The sequence below is a fragment of the Fukomys damarensis genome, unplaced genomic scaffold (genome assembly GCF_012274545.1).
Source record: "Fukomys damarensis isolate Sample0158 unplaced genomic scaffold, DMR_v1.0_HiC HiC_scaffold_19, whole genome shotgun sequence".
NCBI lineage: Eukaryota > Metazoa > Chordata > Mammalia > Rodentia > Bathyergidae > Fukomys > Fukomys damarensis.
Window position 1 is genome coordinate 25,735,603 of NW_022900931.1, and position 18,062 is coordinate 25,753,664.

The window sequence follows — 18,062 nt, forward strand, 5'->3', positions numbered from 1 at the left end:
CCCAAACACTGCTGGGTAAGATGAGGGCCCCCACCCAGGTGCCCGCCTCGCCAGGCCGGGCCCATGGAGTCCCCACGGCCCCCACCCCTCTGCCGGAGCCTCTAGCCCCTTCCCCGCCACCCCCCAGCCTGTCCCTGTCCCCAGCTGACATCCATTTACTGGCCCTCAGCCCTGCGACCCCTGTCCAGTGGCCTTTACCTGTCGCCAGGCCCATCTGCCCCCCAGAGTTGGATGCGGAGAAGATGGGGCGACCAGGCCCGGATCCGGTGTCTGCAGCCCGCCCTGGCCCACTCTTCCTCTTCCTCCTCCGCCCGCCTGGGGCAGCCCGGCCTCACCTGGGCCCGCCCGCCCCGCACACAGGTGTGTCCTCCTGCCATAGGCTGCCCTGGCCGCCTTAACCCCTTCCCTCCCGGGCCAGCCACCTCCCAGGGCTCCGGCAGGGCTCCCACCCACTGCTCCTACCTGCCTTTCCTCTCCCGCCCCCAGAGGAACAAAGAGATGCTGTCCTGTCCACAGCAGCGGCTGCTGCCCCCAGGGCCGGAGCAGGAGGAAGGACTCCCTGAGGTCAGTGTGGGGTCAGCGGTGGCCCACTGCCGGCCAAGGGGAGGAGCCACTGAGGGGCACCTGAGACGCGCCGCACCCGCCCTCCCACAGCCCTCCAGCCACACTGGGCGAGTCCTGGAGTCCAAGTCCCAGCCCAAGGGCAGCTGGCCAGGGCGGTTGGAGGGTGGGACTCTGCCTTTCTCTGGAGCTGTTCAGGCGTTGCTGGGAGAGGGGCCCCAGGCCAGGTGACGGCCCCACCCGGGGCCACCACTGGGGAGCTATTGTGTCGCCCAGTCCTGTGCCCTTCCTGCTCTGGGCCTCCCTTTGTTTGCACCCTTCTCATACCTGTCTGTAGTTATCTGCCTTGGACACTCTGGCTGTGTCTCCTGGACAGGTCGGTCTGGGGATTCCTGGACGGGAGCCGACCCTCGCCAGTGCGGCAGACCCAGGGCTGGGGCTGTGCCCGGGACCCACCTTCTCCTCAGCCTCAGTCTCAGGTGTCTCGCGCCAGCCCAGCACCCACTGGGGAGACAGCCATACGCCAAGAGGCGCTGCCCTCTTGATGAACCACCTAGTGCCAGAAGGAGGCAGGAGGACAGCAGCCCTGTGTCCCTTCGTGCCCTGGTAGGGGCAGCAGTGAGGGTGTGCTCAGTCCACTTCCTAGGTGTCCTGATCTTGGTGCTTGGATCTGGGAGCCCTGCAGGTGTGCTGGGTCCCTCTGGGGCCCCAGTGGTGTCTCCATGGTTAGGAGGGCATGGCCAGGGGTCAGGTGGCCTGGATTAAAACCTGGGCTGTGCAGCCCAGAAGTGCTGTGACCTTCAGTCAGTCACCTGACCTCTGTGCCTCAGTGCACTGCACTGTATCTGGGGGGCAGAGCTGTGGGTGTGCTCAGGAGTGAGCATGTGGTGAGCATTTGGACACCCTTGGGTTCCCGCCCCAGCACCAGAAACCAGGATTCCTAGCGTGACTTAAACCTGTCATCAACAGTGCTGGCCTCGTGGCCAGTGAGTAAGGAATCAGGGTCACCATTGCTGTTGTCAACCCTAAGTCTACTGCCTCCCTGGTGAGGGATGAATTAGGATGATCCATTTTTTTTAAATAAAGACTAAATTTATTTAAATTAAGTTTTTAAAGTACAGTACTTAATTTGGCAGTCTAAGGTTTATCCCAGGCTCCTCCAAAAAAATTTTTTTTACTACAGTTAGGCTAGGGATGGTGGTGCACACCTGTAATCCCAGCACTCAGGAGGCTGAGGCAGGAGGATCACTGTGAGTTTGAGACCAGCCTGGGCTACATAGTGAGTTCCAGGTCAGTCTCAAAAACATAGTGAGACCCTGTCTCAACATCGCCCCCCAAAAATGGCAAATAAATATATGAGAAAATGTTCAACATCACTGATTATCTGAGAGATACAAATTAAAACAACACTGACTCTCACTTCAGAAGAATGGCTACTATCAAGAAATCAACTAATAACTACAATTTACAATATTCAGCGGAAATGTCAAATGTCTACATAGGATAGGCTCGAGACTTAGCTCAGTGGTGCCACCTGCCTTGCAAGCTCAAGGTCCTGAGTTGAATCCCCGGCAACAAAGGAAAAAAAATCTGCATAGGAAAGGGTTAGCAGTGAAAAGAGATAAGAAGGCAGGAAGGGCATTTCTCCCACTATAGTATGTTCATATTTTCCACACTGTTCATTTTCCATTTCAAAGAAGAGTGCTGGGGGTGTGACTCAGAGGTACAGCCCTTGGTAAGGCCTGCTTCCATCCCTGGCACTGCACACCTGTAATTCCAGCATCGGAGGCTGAGGCAGGAGGATCTCCAGGCCAGCACGGGCTATATAGTGAGACTATAGTGAGTTGGAGGCCAGCACAGGCTACATAGTCTCAAAAAAAAAAAAAAAAGAGAGAGAGAGAGAAAGGACAGACTGTGACACCTGGCTCATGACACTCACTGTATACAGCAGCCCCAGAATCAGGTCCACCTGACCAAAGGCCAGGCCATTTCTGAGGCTCCAGGTAACTGGGCCCACCCAGCGTCCCTGCCCCGCAGCGGGCAGCCGAGGAAAGCACAGACGGAGGACACAGTGATTGTCAAACTTTATTTACAAAAACAGAAGGGCCTGGCTCTGCCTGGGGCCTTGCGGGGCTCTGTACAGGGTCAGAGAGGGGAGGCGGGTCTTAAATTACCACAGCTTGGGGGGGGCGCCTCGGTGGGGGGCCCCCACTGGAGGCCTCTGCGGGGCCAGGGAGGAGGGGAGGAGTCTGGGCAGCTGCGGTCAGGTCCGCAGGGGCACAGGAATCTCCGGGTCGCCTGGACCGGGCGGCCGGGAGGCAGCTCACTTCCTCTTGAGGGAACCCTTGCCCTTCTCCTTGTCCGCAGAGCGCTGCTTCTTCACCTTCTCCTCCTTCTTGCTCTTGCCGTGCAGGTTCTCGTAGACGTCCTCTTTGTGTCTGCAGGCAGGCGGGTGCAGGTGAGGGCGCAGGGGCCGCGCCAGGGGAGGGGAGCAGGCGGCGGGGCGCACACCCACCTGGAGGAGGTGCGGGCGGCCTTGGCGTGGGCGCTCTTCAGGGCTGGTGGGTAGGTGATGTTGCCATACTCCGACTCCTGGCCCTTCTGGGACTGTGGGCAGGGCAGCCGTGGTCAGTCCTGGCTCGCACGCCGCCCACCCGCCCGCTTGCCCGCACGCACCTGCATGACCTCCAGCTTCTTTTTTGTGGTCTCGATGAACTGGGCCATGGCCACGTAGATGAACTTGTACTGTGCTTCCGTCTGCACCATGCCCGAGCGCTGTGCCCGCACCATCTGGATGGTCTTCTGGATGTCGATGTCACAGTCCAGCCCTAGGACAGGGCCGGAGCTCAGGCAGCAGGCGAGACTGGGCCAGCCCACCCGGCCACGCCACAGGGCCCCAGACTCACCCTTGGTGGCGATGCTCTCCATGAGCATGTCGATGACAATGATGGTGCCCGTGCGACCGATGCCCGCGCTACAGGGGGAGGCGGCGTCAGGGGCCCCACCCCGCCTGTGGCAGCCCTGCGCCTCATCACAGGGGGTCACAGGCCCAGTAGGGGACACAGACGCCCCCACTGCCATCCTCCACTCCTGCTGGACCCCGCTCTGGACTGGTGGCCACCAGGGTCCCACCTTCTACCCTTGTCCTGGGCCCTGCCTGCCTTCCCCAGCTCATGGCTCAGAGGCCTTCAGTTCCAGCCCTAGAACCAAAGAGAAAGTGACCCTGCCTCTTCTGTCCCAGAAGTTTCCACACACACACGTCTTTCTCAAACCCTGCCACAGGGCAAGGGACAAGGGCAGACCGGGTTGGAAGGCTTGGAGTGCTGGGGTCACTGCTCCCCTCCCTCCACGCCCCCCACACCACCTGGGCACACAGATTGTGGCGCCCGAGGTCCCAGCCTGGGCCATCAGGCTGGCACTCTGAGTCGCTGTCTAATTTCAAACCCATATTGTCAAAAATAACCCCTCTCACCCACTTCCTTCCTGTGATGTCTAAATAAAGGCCCCGGGGATTTCAAGAAGCATGTGAAGGGCGGGCGGACAGGAGGGTAGCTCCTGAGCACCCGCCGGGCCAGCGCAGGACAGAGAGCAGACCTGGCCCAGATGAAAGGACGGATGGCAGCAAGGCTGCCCCAGGCCCGGCCTCACCTCAGGACTGAGCATGGCCAGCTGCCGGGGAAGGAGGAAGCCTGGGTCACAGGGAGGGAGTGGAAGAGGACAGTGTTCCCATTTCCCCATCCCCTCCCTGATGGGGTCCTCAGGGAGGGGATCCCAGACCCAGAAAAGGGGTCTTTGTGACCCAGACACCCCAGAGCCAGCATTTACACAGGAGAAATAGGGGTCAGAAAGGTTAATCCGCCCAACAGCACAGCTGGGAAGCGGAGGGGCTGGACTTCAAGCATTCCCTGACCTCCTGCCTCCCTCCCCAGGCCGCTGGGACGCTTATCTGGGGTATGCCCCACCTGTGACACAGCCGCCTGTCCCTACACAGCCCTGGCGGGTGGGACGGAGGTGGAGGAAGGAGCCATGAAGAAGCCCCCAGAGCCACAGAGGAGGAAGCAGAGGATGGAGGCCCAGAGAGGGAGCCCAGCCTCCCCGGCCAACGCCAGGGCAGCTGCAACTAGAGGCCAGGAGTCCGCCCCGCACTGCCTGCGGCCCTCACCTGCAGTGCACGATGATGGGCCCCACGTGGGGCAGGCTCTCCTGCCGCTGGTTGATCTGGTCCAGGAAGCTGAGGACGCCCCCAGGCTCACTGGGCACCCCATGATCAGGCCAGCTCAGGTACTGGTAGTGCCAGATCTCCCGAGTCAGGTCCCCCTGGGCCGAAGACACAGACGGTCGGGCCCGCTCCCAGCCACACCATCCTGCCCTATCCCAGCAGGGCAGCAGCTGCAGGCGGGGCCTCACATTGTCCAGCGGGGACACCTGCAAGGTGCGCAGTCTGTACTCGGCCGCATCCTGCTCTCCACAGAGGGTCACCGAGTAGGGTCCATAGGCGCGCTGAGTGCCCATCTCCGGCCAGTAGGGGACACACTTGTTCTGAAAAGAGGGGCAAGGGTGAGGCCCCAAAATCCTGCGAGGTGCAGACGTGACGTGGATGGTTCACAGTCCAGGCAGCTGCATCAGGAGACCCGGGTCTACCTGAAGCCCAGTGGTGGCCCCCAAACCTTCCAGGTCACCCCAAACTGCCCAAGGTTCAGACCAGGCCAGAGCAGCAAACACGCTTGCCTGGCACACGTGGGGTCCTGGTTATGATCCCCAGCAGTGTGACACAAAAAAGGAAAAGAGAAAATGAAGCAAGTGTGACACCAAGCAGGGAGTCAGAACGAGAGGAACAGCACAGACTGCTCGGGAACACGACCCAGGTACTCCAGAGGGAAGACGGCCACGGTGGGGGCAGGAGTCTGGGGTCACAGTGTTCCGGGGATGCCTTGTCTCGAGGCCTCCCCGAAACCTTTGAGGGCCCTGTCCACTCGGCTTCTGAGTGTTCTCCACGGTGCTGAACACGTGCTGGGAAGGGAGAGTGGAAAGAGGAAAGCGGAAAGCGGCGGTGTAGGGGCTGGGCCTACCCGGCCTTTCTCCACCTCTCGGGTGGTCATGACGATGACACGTGTGTTCTCCTGCCACACCATCTGCCAGAAGTCGTTGACGGTGGCCTCCAAGCAGCCCTGGCTGGCGATGTAGGTCTTAGAATTCTCGTCTGAGCCCAGCAGCTGGTTCTGGGTGCGAGTGCAGAGACTGAGTCCCGGTCCCCCACCACCCCAAACATGAGCTTCAGCTTGGGTCAAGGACCGGCCCGGCCCACAACGCCCCCACTGACCCTGACGTAGTTGGCGTTGATGTAGTCAGACCCAGGGATGCTACTGTCTCGTCCCTGCAGGATCACGCGGGTGTGGTCAACTGCAGAGGGTGGGGAGAGGAGGAAGTGGCCAGGAGCCAGCACAGGTGTCTCCTAAGCTAGGGGGGGCCCGTGGCTCACAGAGAGCGGTGGGCGGGCGGCAGGGGTGGATGTGCCTGGGGTTGGGGTTCATAGGAAGAGGGTGTGGGGGCAGGTGAGGGGGTCCCCAGAAGAGGCTTCTAGAGGAAGGGGCACTTTTCCAGTGGGGACCCCAGGGCAGGAAGGGGCTGCTCACAGGGGAGAATGTTCTTGTAGCGGTTCTTGCTCTTGTTCTCAGGCCGCTGCCCTTCCAGCCGCTGGTGCAAGTTCTTCACCTCCTGCTTCTGCAGACTCTGAGAGGCGAGGGGGGGCGTGAGCACCGGCCAGGCAGGATCAGAGCACCCTCCCAGCACCCCACGACAGTGGCCACTGCCCAGCCGGCCCTGTCACATACCTCAAACTCCTCCCAGAAGCCGGCCTTGGCTGTGTCTTCTAACTGCTTCTTCTTGTTCAGCTCCAGGACCCGGTTCTCAAGGTCAGCTGCATTCACACGAGTGGCATAGTACGGCTGGGGGGTTGGGGACAGCAGGGGCCGCTCAGAGACCTGGGGACCCTCGGGGTGAGGCCGGGTGGGCTGCATGGTCTGCCCTCACCTGCCGCAGGTACACAAAGGCCCCCGAGGCCTCCTCGATCCCTGTCTTCTTGAAATGCTCCACCAGGTCTGTGAGGCTGTCAAAGGTCTCGGATCCACCCACTGTGTAGCGTTCACCCTGGGGTGCCGAGAGGCCCCCATCAGGTCCGAGCCTCCTTCCCCAGCCCAGCCCAGACAGACCCCGCCTCACCTCACACATGACCTTGATGTGGGTGACCTTGAGTGCAGGGCCCACACCGGCCTTGGGCTGGTCGCTGAGCACGGACAGCACGAAGTCCCCGGGCTGGCTGAGGCTCTCCCGCACCAGGAAGGTCCAGGGCTCGCCCTTGGCCTGCAGCAGCGCCTCTGCCTGCGTCCCCGACATGTGGCCATGGTACCACCTGGGGTGAGCAGGGCCGTGAGGTGAGGGACGGGCCAGGCTGGGCTCACGCCCTGCCACACTTCACCCCACGCTGTCCTAACAGGTGCGGAGGGAGAAGCAGGCATGGCCATGCGTGCCGTGGTCCCGGCTATTTCTGCCCCAGAGGACTGGGAAAGCAGGCTGAGAGGTAGCTGTTGTCCCCATTTTACAGCCGAGACAGGCTGAGCACAAGCACCCAGGCGCTGACCCGAGTGACAGGAGAAAAACCTGAACAGTTCTAACCAAGCCGGAGAAAAACCTCAACAGTTCTAACCAAGCCCGGGTGGTGCGCAGCCTGTAATCCCAGCACTTAGGAGGCTGGGGCAGGAAAACTGCTACAGTTCAAGGCCAGCTTGGGCTCATAGTAAATTCAAGGCCAGCCTGGAATATGTAGTGACACTCTGTCTCAAAAAAGTTGTTGTTGGGCCAGGGATGTAGCTCAGTGCTTCCACTGCCTGCCTCACGAGCACAAGGCCCTGAGTTTGATCCCTGGTACCAAAAAAAAAAAAAAAAAAAAAAAAAAAAATTTTTTTTTTTAATTTAAAGGGTTAGGGGCTGAGGATGTAGCATGTAGCCCACTGCAGAGTCCTGGGTTCAATCCCCAGTACTGACTGGAAAAAAGAAAATTTAAACAGTGGGAGCTCCCATCCATGGAAAGCCCTGGGTTCACTCCCCAGAATAAAAAATAAGAAAAGCTAGGGCTGGGGATGTAGCTCAGCGGCACCGTGCCTGCTTGGCAAATACACAGTCTTGAGTTCGATCCCTGCCTGGTAGCAGGAAAAAAAAAAAAAAAAACATGAAAAACAAGAATAAGTGTTCTAACCAGGCTTCAAACCAGAGCCACCTCCAAAGCTTAAGGCAGAAAGGCAGGTGACATCCAGGATACCTGGAGGGGCAACACGGAGGGAAAGGCCAGGAGGAGCCAGTTGGGCTGGGGAAGAGCAGAAACAGAGGCAGGGAGGCCAGAACAGGGACGCAAAGGCCCACAGGGAAGGCCTGGGCTGAGATCTGGGAGGCCAGCTTCACAGGGGCTCAGAGGGGCCAGGGTAGAAAGCAGAACCAAGGCCTCTCCCCAGCACACCCCTTCCCAGGAGGAAACTGCAGCCCCACATGCCCAGCCCCACAGGAAACCACGTGATGGAAAAAACAAAACTTCTGGGGAGAGAGTGAGAAGTGAGGTGGTGAGGTTTCCTCAGCCCGGCCAGAGGGGGGCATTTTCCAACCGCAGGGACGGGGGCAGGCAGAGGGGCCGCTGACCCCTCTCATACCTGCCTGGCCTCGGCACTCAAGGCCTCCACCCTCCCGGGCCAGCTAGGAGCTCTGGGACCGCCCAGCCCACCCTGCAGGGTCGCAGCTGGCCAGGGGAGGGGGCCAAGCCCCTTTCCAAGACAGGATGAGGAAGTCTCCATGCAAACTATGGCTGACCACAGGCCCCAGCAAAGCACCATCCGGACAGATGCAAATCCCTGCGCCCGCAGAGGCAGCAGCCACAGGCAGGGAACAGAGCTGGAGCCAGTGTCTCCACACACGCCTGGGGTCAGGGGTGAGGCCTGGGAGCTGGGGTGACCACAGCACAGCTCGGGTGGCCCAGGCTGCCCCAGCCCTTCAATGCCGGTCCTCAGCTCTCCTGCATGGAATGCCCTGCGGCCTCCCACCTCCAGCCTGGAACCCTCAGGAATGGCCTCTCAGGCCCGGTCAGGCCCTGCTGTCCCACAGCTGCACCAGGAAGAAGGGGAGACTGCAGGAGGGTCTGGGTGTCAAAACAGCCATGAACATTGCAGGGAAGAAGAGAGCACTTGAGAAGGAGGCTGAGGCAGGAAGATTGCCTTGAGTTTGAGGCCAGCCTGGGCTACATAGTACTCAAGGTCAGCCTGTAGTATATAGCAAGACCCTGTCTCAAAAAAAAGAAAGAACCTCAGAGGGCAACTATAGGGAGAGGCATCCATTCCCAGGATTCTGTGGTAGAAGAGGAAGCCCTCAAAGGAAGTTGAAGGGTGGCTCCATCTGACGGGAAGAAGGACTCAGAGGGCCTGGGGCTTTGACCTCAGCCTCATCCAGTTCTAAATTTTCATCTGTGGCTTCACACAAACACACATACACACCGGAATCTCAGACTGAGAACTGCTGGGTACACAGCTCCGTGAGCAAATGTGACACTGGACTCACCAGGCCTGGGTTCCGTCCCAGCAGCAAAGAAAAAACAATTACTAAACACTGCAGCACCAAAGGTCACTGTCATTGCAACAGTGAGCACACAAACAGAGGGAGTTCTGCCCAAGCCCGGGACTGGGTCCTTCCCTACCTTGACCCTAAAAACGCTAAACCGGGCCAGTGTAATGAGGGGCTTTATTTCTGGTGGTGGTGGTGGTGGTACGAGGGATTGAATCCGGGGCCTTAACACTGAGCTACATCTCCAGCTCATTTGTATTTTGAGACATCTCATAAGTCACTAAATTGCCTAGGCTGGGCTTCAACTTGGAACCCTCCTGCCTCAGCCTCCCAGAGGACTGGGATTATACAACACTCAGCACTTGTGTTTCCCCCTCCCTCACCCATGATTTGGGGAGACCGCATGGGGTCAGCCAGCCCAATTATGGGGCCCTATCTTCGAAGCAAAGGGAGGAGGGATGGCCTGGGTAGAACCTGCCCTCCAGGAACAGAGCTAGGCCCTGTGCACGAGACCACATCACACCTGTCTGTAATTATCCATGTTGCTTGGGACCCTGGGACTGGCCAAGCTCCATCCAACCCCAATGGACGACCAGTCCTCCCTGGATTGCTGAGATAAAGGCACTAAGTGTCATTGAAAAAGGCAATCCCCAGAGCTCCGTAGGCTGAGGCAGGAGGATCACCACGAGCCACGCAGGCTATACAAGGCCCACCTGAGCTACACAGCGAGACCCTGTCTCAAGAAACAAAAATTAAAAACATTGTTAAAGGGAACCCATGACAGGCCTGCACACCAGCCTCTCGTGGCTCTAAGGAGCTGGCCAGGGCCCAGAGAGCTGCAGGAAGCAGCTTCGGAGCCACAGAAAGAGCTTTCGAGCAACAGGGTGACCTGCCGGGGCTGGGGGGACGCCAGCCCAGGAGTGGCCTCTCTGCCACATGCAGGGCCACCCTGGCAGCTGACAGGGACCCGGGAGAAGGGCAGGGGGCTGGTAGGCTGCTCCCTCCCAGGGCAGGGGGTGGCTCATCACCTCTCACTGGTGGGGTCGGAGCAGTTGAGTGGGTACTTGAGGTGGATGATGGTGCCATCACGGTCCTGCAGCACGCCCTGCTGCTGGGTGTAGAACTCCACCAGCTCAGTGAGTGTGGCGAACTTCTCCCCTCCATACAGGTCGTAGAAGTCCCCTGAGTTCTGGATCCGAATGTGGGTCACCTGGTCCCCTACCCTGTGGGTGCCAGGCGCTGAGGGTGAGGGATGGGCTGGGAGACGGGGACCGACCGGGACAGGGAGCAGGGCTGCGCCTCCTACCTGACGGACAGCGAGAAGTCACCCTGGTTCTTGCTGCTGGGCCGAGCCAGGAAGCTGCCATCCACGCCCCGGCCCTTGAGCAGGGTCTCTGCCTCCAGCCCGCTGAGGTCTCGGTGGAACCACCTGGCGGTGTGAGGGCAGTGAGGAGGCGCCCAGCCCTGCCCTGCCACCTGCTCCTGAGGGCCCCAGCCCTTACCTCACCATCCTGGGGCTGCTGGAGAGGAAGGGGTGCCAGGAAAGAGGAGGTGCAGCCTGTCCCGGCAGCAGGGGGCTCGGCTGGGCCTCAACCTTGGCTGTAGGGCCCAGGCCACCTCCTCGCCACCTCAGCCCTCAGTCCTGGCGCAGGGCTGCCGATCCCTCCACTGTCCCCGGGGCAGCCGCAGGGCGGGGACAGGAAGGGGCGCGGCCGACCCCTGGGGGAACTCACATGTACTTCTCTTTTCGGAGCAGAGCAGCGAGGAGTCAGGGGGGATCCCGGGGCAGCCGCAGGGCGGGGACAGGAAGGGGCGCGGCCGACCCCTGGGGGAACTCACATGTACTTCTCTTTTCGGAGCAGAGCAGCGAGGAGAATCAGGGGGGAGGGATGGCTTCCCACACGGCCGAATTGGGCTGGGCGCACACAGGTGAGGACATGCGACTCGGCCCTCCCAGCCCCGACCCCCTGCCACACTAACCAGCAGCAATGGCAGCGACTGCCCACCAGGTGCTGCCACGATGCCACCCACGGGCCTTAGAGTTGTTCTCACCACAGCCCCACGACATGGGGACCCTCTGTCCCCATTTTACAGACAAGAAAACTGAGGCTCAGGGAGTTTGTGGCATCTCCCAGGGCCACACAGTTCCAAAGAGGCCAGACTGGCTCCAAAGTCAGTCACTGTAACTGCTCTGGCCTGGGGGACAGCAGCTGGGCCACTCCCTGCCCACAGGGCTTGCAGAGAGGGGGACCTGTAGAGGCTTCCAGGCCAGGGTGCCCCCCCACCCCCCCACCCCCGTCACCGTCTGTCCGCAGAGGGGGACAGATGACCCACCAGCTCCGCCCCAGTGCTCCAAAAGGGCACTGAGATGCTTTCTGTGCGCCATTCCAAGTGCAAAGGCCACCAAGTCAGGCCCAAGGAAGAGCTGAGCAGCACCCTGGGGGGACAGCTGTGCCTCATGCCTGCCCCTGCTGCAGGGACTCCAGGCTGCAGGTGCCCCCAGTAGTACACAATGGCCCTGCACTGCAGGACCTTATAAAAATAAATACACTGTCCAGGAGACTGCAATTTCTACAAAAGTTCTGAGGTGCTGGGAACCCTGTGTCTCCATCTGGGTGGGATTCACGTGGGTCTGTTTAAATATGAAGTTGGTGGCATAGGCCTGTAATCCCAGCACTAGGAAGGCAGAGGCAGGAAGACCACTGAGTCCAGGCCAGCCTGGGCTACATACACAGTGAGTTTAAGGCCAGCCTGAATGACATAGCAAAACCCTGTCTCAAAACACCAAAATAATTATATTTTTTAATTATAAAAAAACAAACAGACATGAAGTTGGGCTGTGGCGGGACTGCATGATAAAGCAAGTGCATGCACGTGCCATGCCCTGGGCTCTATCCCCCGTGAAGTTGATCAGGTTGAATGCATATTATATCTCTTTTTGTTCTGTTTTCCGTCTTTCGAAAACAGGATCATGCGGTGGCTGTGGGGCTGCAGGCCTGTGATCCCAGCACTAGGCAGGCTAAGGGTCACCAAGTTCAATGTCAGCTTGAACTACCCCTGTCTCAAAAAAACAAAAACTGGGCCGGGGATTCAGTTCAGTGAGGCCGCTGCCTGCCTCTCAAGTGCAAGGTCCTGAGTTCAATCCCCAGTAACAAACAGACAAACAAAAATCAGGGTCTTGCTATCTAGTTCAGGCTGGCCTCAAATTCACAGCGATCTTCCTGCCTCAGCCTCCCGAGTGCTGGGATTACAGGTGTGCACCACTACATCCAGCACTATAGTTATATCTCAATTTTTTAAAAACTAAAATGGTAGGTGGTGGCCCATACCTGTAATGCATACTTGAGGGGCTGAGGCAGCAAGGACCTCAATCTGGGCGACTACATGAAATCCTGTCTCTAAAAATAAATAGAAAGGGTTGGGAATGTAGCTTAGTGGTTGAATGCTTGCCTATCCTGCTGAAGTCCTGGTTTCCACCTTCTGTGCCATAAGAATAAAAAAGAAAAAGTCTGATTTCTCCATGACAAACACCTTCCCCCAGGTATGAAGATTGGAACCAGTACCTCCACACTTGCTCCATCCCAGCCCTCCCTTCATGTTTTATTTCCAGACAGAGCCTCGCTGAACTGCCCAGGTTGGACTCCAGTTTTCAATCCTCCCCACCTCCCAGCTGCTGACCACCACAACCAGCTTAGTTTAGCATTTTTAGAAACTTTGATTATAGTTTTTCCCCAGAATTGGTTTCCCTGCCCGCTGGTGCCCTGGGGAATCTTGCTCAGTCACTTTATCACACAGTCCTGCACCACCTTGGGTTCCGCCGACCTGACCCAGAGCCCAGGGCCTCTCGGGTCCAGGCTGCCTGGCAGAAGAATCAATGCAGAATGGGCTTGGGCCGTACATGCCCAGCACGGAGCCCAGCCCAGGACACGCAGCAGATGTCAGCATCATGAAGCTTGACCCAGTCTGGCTTCAATCCTGATCCTGATCCTGACCACATCAGGCCTGCAGCCTGTGCTCAGCCCCAGCACCCAGGCCCCGGGGAGGACCCTCCCTCCACCGACGCTGATCTCTTCTACCCAGGAAGTGGCAGCGCTTTCTCTGAAGGATCCAAGCCACAGACACACATTTGGATAAGTCGCACAGGCCCTCACTGGGCATGGTGACCTGTCTGTGGTCTCAGCATTGGGGAGGCTAAGGCAGAGGATTGCTACAAGTTTGAGTCCAGCCTTCACTGCAGAATGAGCTCAAGGCCAGCCTGGTGTACATAACAAAGCCCCATCTCAAAAAACAACAAAAACTAAAACTAGATGCACAGGTCCTGCTGTCACTTGGCAGAATTCCTGGAGCAGGGAACGCATGGCATACATGCGACCGTCCTGTGTGAGGTGCCAGGCTGCCCTGTGACAAGGGAATTTCCCGTTTGTAAGGAAGAAACAGCTTCAAGGAGTCTGAGGACTACACAGCTAAGGGCCTGATAAGCCTCAGGAGATAAATGCAACCTGAGGCAGAGGTTAGCTCAGGTTCAAGAAGACAGGCGGCTGACAGCAAGGTGAAGAACCTTTCCAGCTGTCTCCAGACAGCGTCTGTTATAGTTCGGACAGGCAATCCCCTTGCCTTAGCCTCCCAGGGTCTGAAAGTGTAGTCTGCATGATTTTCACATCGCTACTGGGCTTCTCTGAGCTTCGGTATCCCTACCTGATGAGAAGGGCAAACCCAGTTCCCAAACACCAGTGATTACCCAGCCACACCAGAAGCTGAGGCAGGGTCCACTGAATGCAAGTTTTTTTTGTCTGGTTTGTTTTTTTTTGTTACCGGGGATCGAATTCGGTCCTTGTGCTTATGAGGGCAGTGCCAGAACCACTGAGCTAAATCTCTGGCCCTGTAGGGTTTTTTAAACGGAGGAATTTTTGTACGTTTTTGGGTTTTTTTGTTTTGTTTTGGTTTTTTTAGACAGGGTCTTGCAGTATACTGCCTGAAGGCTAGCCTCGAACTCGGCAATCCTGCCTCTGCCTCCAGGGTGCTGGAACTATAAGCATGCCCCACTATGCCTGGTTTAAACTGAGAAATTTGAGGCCAATCTGGGCAACGTAGCAAGTCTCCCATCACAAAAACAAAACAGGAGGAGGGGGAAGAGAAAGAGAAGAGCTGGGCCACATAGCAAGTTGAAGAGGAACCTGAACTAGACAGCAAGACTCTGTCCCAAAAGAAGGCCAGACACAGTGGTGCCCAGCTGTAATCCCAGCACTAAGAAGGCTGAGGCAGGAGGATCACCAGGAGTAGGCCAATGACCAGCTTGGACTACACAATGAGTTCAAAGCCAGCATGAAGAACAGAGTAACACCTTTTCTCAAAAGGGGGCTGGGGATGTAGCTCACCAGCACAGCGCCTGCCTGGCAAGAGTGAGGTCCTGAGTTCCATTCCAAGTACCAAAACAAAAAACCTGACAAGTGGTAGAACTTCAGTATCAAGGGCTTTTACATTGTATATCCTGCTCTACACAACCACAAGTCTGCCATCCTAAAGACTGAAAAAAGTTTTGTTTTCTTTTTTAACATTGTGTCTGTTCTGGTCAGGCATGGTGGTGCCTTCCTGAAATCCCAGCACTTGTGAGACTGAGGCAGGGGGACTGCAGATTAAAGGTCAGCTTGGCTACACAGTGAGGCTTTGTCTAAATAGGCAAATGTCCTAAGGACTGAGGAGGCAGCTCAGTGCCAAGGCTCTGGGTTCAAGCCCCACTGTAGAAGAGCCAGGGGTTGTGTGTTTGCTGATGTTCCTCTTTCTCCTCCTTCCCTTCACAAGGCGAGGCGATGCTACTGAGAGCATTCCCCTGTGTGACACTTGGGTGATCCCCAGGACAGGGACCTAGGGCCGCTATGCAAATCCCGCACCATTTATGTCAGAGAGTGGAGCGGCTTCAGGCTTTGGAAATCTGCTCGTGGTCCTATAACCAACCCTTGAAATCCCCCCATGGATGCTGAGGGACAGAGGAACAAATGTATTATGAGGAGGAGGAGGAGGAGACAGGGTCTCACCATGTAGCCCAGGCTGGCCTTGACCTCATGGCAATCCTCCTGCCTCAGCCTCCTGAGTGCTAGGATTACAGATGTGCGCCCCCATACCTGGTTTATAAGCCCAGTTTTAGAAACAAAAACCAAGACTCCGAAGTGTTAAGTAACTCTCCCTAGGTCACAAGCTAGTACGTGGGAACATGGCCAAGCCCGGCTGTGATGGCCTGGGGCCCAGTCTGCCACTGTGTTTTGCGCCCACTGCGGGCAGATGCTGGGTACGGACAGAAGATGGAGGGGCAGGTGCCTCCCAGGGGTGACAGCAAGCAAGGCACAGAGGGCACAGGAGCCTGCCGAAGGGCTCAGAGGTGGCCGGTCACTGTGGGTACTGCTTGTCCAGGCTGAGGATTCTGCCCAGGCGAGGCCCTGCCAAGCCACCTGGTAGGAAAATGACCACGGCTGTGCCACTGAGGGCCCGGAAATGGAAAACTGCAGGACAGCCCTCCGCAAGGCTGGCACCCATAAGGTGTGCGGCTGGCAGCGTAGAAAGGGAAGAAGGGACGCCCTAGAAGATGCCAGCCAGGCCTGCCCTCCCCAGCCCTGCTTCCCTGGCCTCCTCTTCCCGGCCTCCTCCTCCCCGTGTCTCGTGCCCAGCCCCACACTTGCCACTTCCTGGGCCCAAGGCTGTGAGACTCCTGATCACCCTGTGCTGTACCCTCCCCCCATCCAGTCTTCGCTCCTTCAGCACCAGCCTGCGCTAGTACCCAGGCTGTGCACATCTACATAAGATCTCCAAGCGCCTGACAGTCCTACCTTTTGGTTTGTGCTTTTTAGTGTAGTACCAGGGATTGAACCCATGCAGCACTGAGCTATATATCCCCAGCCTTTTTCTTCCCTTTTCCCCCAGTCCTTTTTTGAGACAGCGTCTTGATAAGTTGCCTGGGGTGGCTTCAAACTTGGAATCCTCCTGCCTCAGCCTCCCGAGTAGCTGGGCTGACAGGGTAGACCCTAGCTCAGCCTGTCACCCCCACTGAAACGTCAGCTGTGTGGGAGCCGGGACCACCACACCTGCCTCACCGAGGGGCGGCTCCACACTCACCGCTGAGCGATGTGGGGAGGAAGTGGAGGGAGCAAAACAGAGCCAGGCTCAGGTGCTAGGGTACCAGGGAAGTGGGCTGGGAACTTGTGAGTCCCTCGGGTGTGCCTGTCACGTGTGCGTTAGTGTCCCCTACCCAGGCGGGGACAGAAGCAGGGGACAAGAGGCCCTGAGAATGTCATGAAGAAAGGAGTTACACAACCGTGGGGAAATGGAGAAAGCAGGGCTGGGAAGCCTAGCCGGTCACCGCTGTGCAGCGGCAGTGCGCCCTCCCTCTGCAGGAGCCCGAGGGCCAGGCACGAGCGGGGGACTCACCCGCTGGACAGCATCTCCCGCGGGGCGAGGGAGCCGGTCAGAGGGGGCGGGACCAGGCCGGACCTCTGCACCAGTCCAGGAAGGAAGACCGCTCGGGATCTGCCACTTCCTCCTTAATCCGGCTGGCCAGACCAATGGCACGACAAGGACTGGCGTGGACTAATGGTCTCCAGCAGGCAGGTGGGGCGGGGCCCGCCGAGACCGCCCAGGCACTGCCCGCTACCCCTCCGTCCATCCTGGCCAAAGAGGGGAGGAGCCACCTGCAGCGCCACCTGAGTTCGCACTGACAGCAGTCTGGGCGGCTGGGGACCAGGAAGTGGCCTGGGCCCAGGGCGGCTGAGGGGGACAGGAAGGGCCTGGCGAGGGGAAGGGGCCCCGGAAAGGAGGCGGTGTCTTCAGACAGGGGCAGGGCTTCAGGAGAAGACACAGGCTCAATCACAAGCGCGTTTATTGTCCTCCGCCACACCCTGGCCTCCCTTTCCCTGGCAGCAGCGCGATGGGAGGCAAGTTCTCAGGAGGCGGCCACGCTGCTACCGGAAGGTGGCCCGTGGGGCGGCAGTGTCATGGGCGGCAAGAACAGTGCCTTCAGCTTGCCGGACAGGCTGGCGATCTCAGGATCCTGGGCTTCATAAGACTTCACCAGGCGGGCGAATTTAAGAACACCTGACAGGGGGAACGCAGAGTAGTCACCCCGCAACCCCGAGACCAGGGTGCGCTATGGTGACGGGCAGCCCACCCTGTGGCCGGGCCCATCCACGACACAGGACCCTACAGGCCTCCCACCTGCATGGTTTGGGTGAACACTGGGCACCGGATGGGAGGCGGGGAATGAAAACATCCCGACCACGGGTTTCTCACTCCCCAGAGCGCTCAGGCCCCAGTCGCTCACACCCTGGGGAGCGCCGCGATCTCACCGAGAAAACTCAGCCTCCGACCACTACAGTAGCTGCAGCCACGGACACAGCTCGCCACAGCCCGGAGAAGGGAGGCCCGAGTCCGGGACGAGCAAGCCCAGCTCTCGCGGGGAGTCGGGCTGGACGACGGAGACTAGGTACCGCCGCGTGGCGGGAGAAAGGGACCCCTCTCGGCCGCGCCCCTCGCCAAGCCGCGGGCCCACCTTCACCGTCGCAACTGAAGCCGTAGGCCTTGATCACCTCCTGCTGGATTTGCGTGGCCACGGGCAGCACGAACTGCAGCATCTTGCCCATGTCGTTGCACGCGTTGTCCCGAGCCTCGTCCATGCGTACGGCATTCTCGGGGGTGGAGAAGGCCTGGATCACCTCCGCCAGGACCACTGCGGGCAGGGGCCCGGCGGGCACAAGCGGGCGAGGTTTAGAGGAGGAGAGCTGGAGGGCTGATCGAGTCCGAGCCCATCCTCGCACCCCGCACCCAGGCCGCGGCCCCGCACGCGCCAACACCGCTCACCCTTGGCCTGCTCAGCGCTCAGCGCTGCGGGATGCGACGAGACCGACGCCATACTGGCGGGG

General features: G+C 58.9%; 2 protein-coding genes across 4 annotated transcripts; both read right to left on the bottom strand.

Moving 5' to 3' along the window:
- Window positions 1-2,630: 2,630 nt before the first annotated feature.
- Ptpn6 (protein tyrosine phosphatase non-receptor type 6) lies at window positions 2,631-16,917 on the bottom strand. 3 transcript variants are annotated; one of them, XM_010611685.2, is made up of 15 exons: window positions 16,576-16,917; window positions 10,466-10,588; window positions 10,188-10,382; window positions 6,781-6,970; window positions 6,592-6,708; window positions 6,393-6,506; window positions 6,195-6,291; window positions 5,882-5,961; window positions 5,631-5,780; window positions 4,969-5,100; window positions 4,724-4,878; window positions 3,468-3,535; window positions 3,238-3,389; window positions 3,077-3,168; window positions 2,633-2,999 (listed from the first exon to the last, which is right to left on the bottom strand). In XM_010611685.2, exons 1-15 carry the CDS (start codon window positions 16,587-16,589, stop codon window positions 2,885-2,887), a joined length of 1,794 nt encoding a protein of 597 aa, XP_010609987.1. In that variant the 5' UTR covers window positions 16,590-16,917; the 3' UTR covers window positions 2,633-2,884. The 3 variants fall into 3 exon arrangements, with proteins under 3 accessions (XP_033622202.1, XP_033622203.1, XP_010609987.1); XM_033766311.1 differs by having other exon boundaries at window positions 2,631-3,168; XM_033766312.1 differs by lacking the exon at window positions 16,576-16,917 and adding an exon at window positions 10,662-10,908 and having other exon boundaries at window positions 2,631-3,168.
- Window positions 16,918-17,006: 89 nt separating this feature from the next.
- Window positions 17,007-18,056, bottom strand: CUNH12orf57 (chromosome unknown C12orf57 homolog). Its single transcript, XM_010611687.1, has 3 exons — window positions 18,001-18,056; window positions 17,693-17,869; window positions 17,007-17,238 (listed from the first exon to the last, which is right to left on the bottom strand). Exons 1-3 carry the CDS (start codon window positions 18,050-18,052, stop codon window positions 17,087-17,089), a joined length of 381 nt encoding a protein of 126 aa, XP_010609989.1. The 5' UTR covers window positions 18,053-18,056; the 3' UTR covers window positions 17,007-17,086.
- Between the last annotated feature and the right edge of the window lie 6 nt (window positions 18,057-18,062).

Coding starts and splice junctions, on each gene's coding strand:
- CUNH12orf57 (XM_010611687.1), bottom strand. CDS start 18,052: ATGGCGTCGGTCTCGTCGCATCCCGCAGCGCTGAGCGCTGAGCAGGCC. Junction 17,870..18,000: donor GAGCGCTGAGCAGGCCAAGG/GTGAGCGGTGTT, acceptor CCCTGCCCGCAG/TGGTCCTGGCGGAGGTGATC. Junction 17,239..17,692: donor CTTCAGTTGCGACGGTGAAG/GTGGGCCCGCGG, acceptor TCCCCCTGTCAG/GTGTTCTTAAATTCGCCCGC.
- Ptpn6 (XM_033766311.1), bottom strand. Junction 10,383..10,465: donor GACTTCTCGCTGTCCGTCAG/GTAGGAGGCGCA, acceptor TGGCACCCACAG/GGTAGGGGACCAGGTGACCC. Junction 6,507..6,591: donor CCTTTGTGTACCTGCGGCAG/GTGAGGGCAGAC, acceptor CCAACCCCCCAG/CCGTACTATGCCACTCGTGT.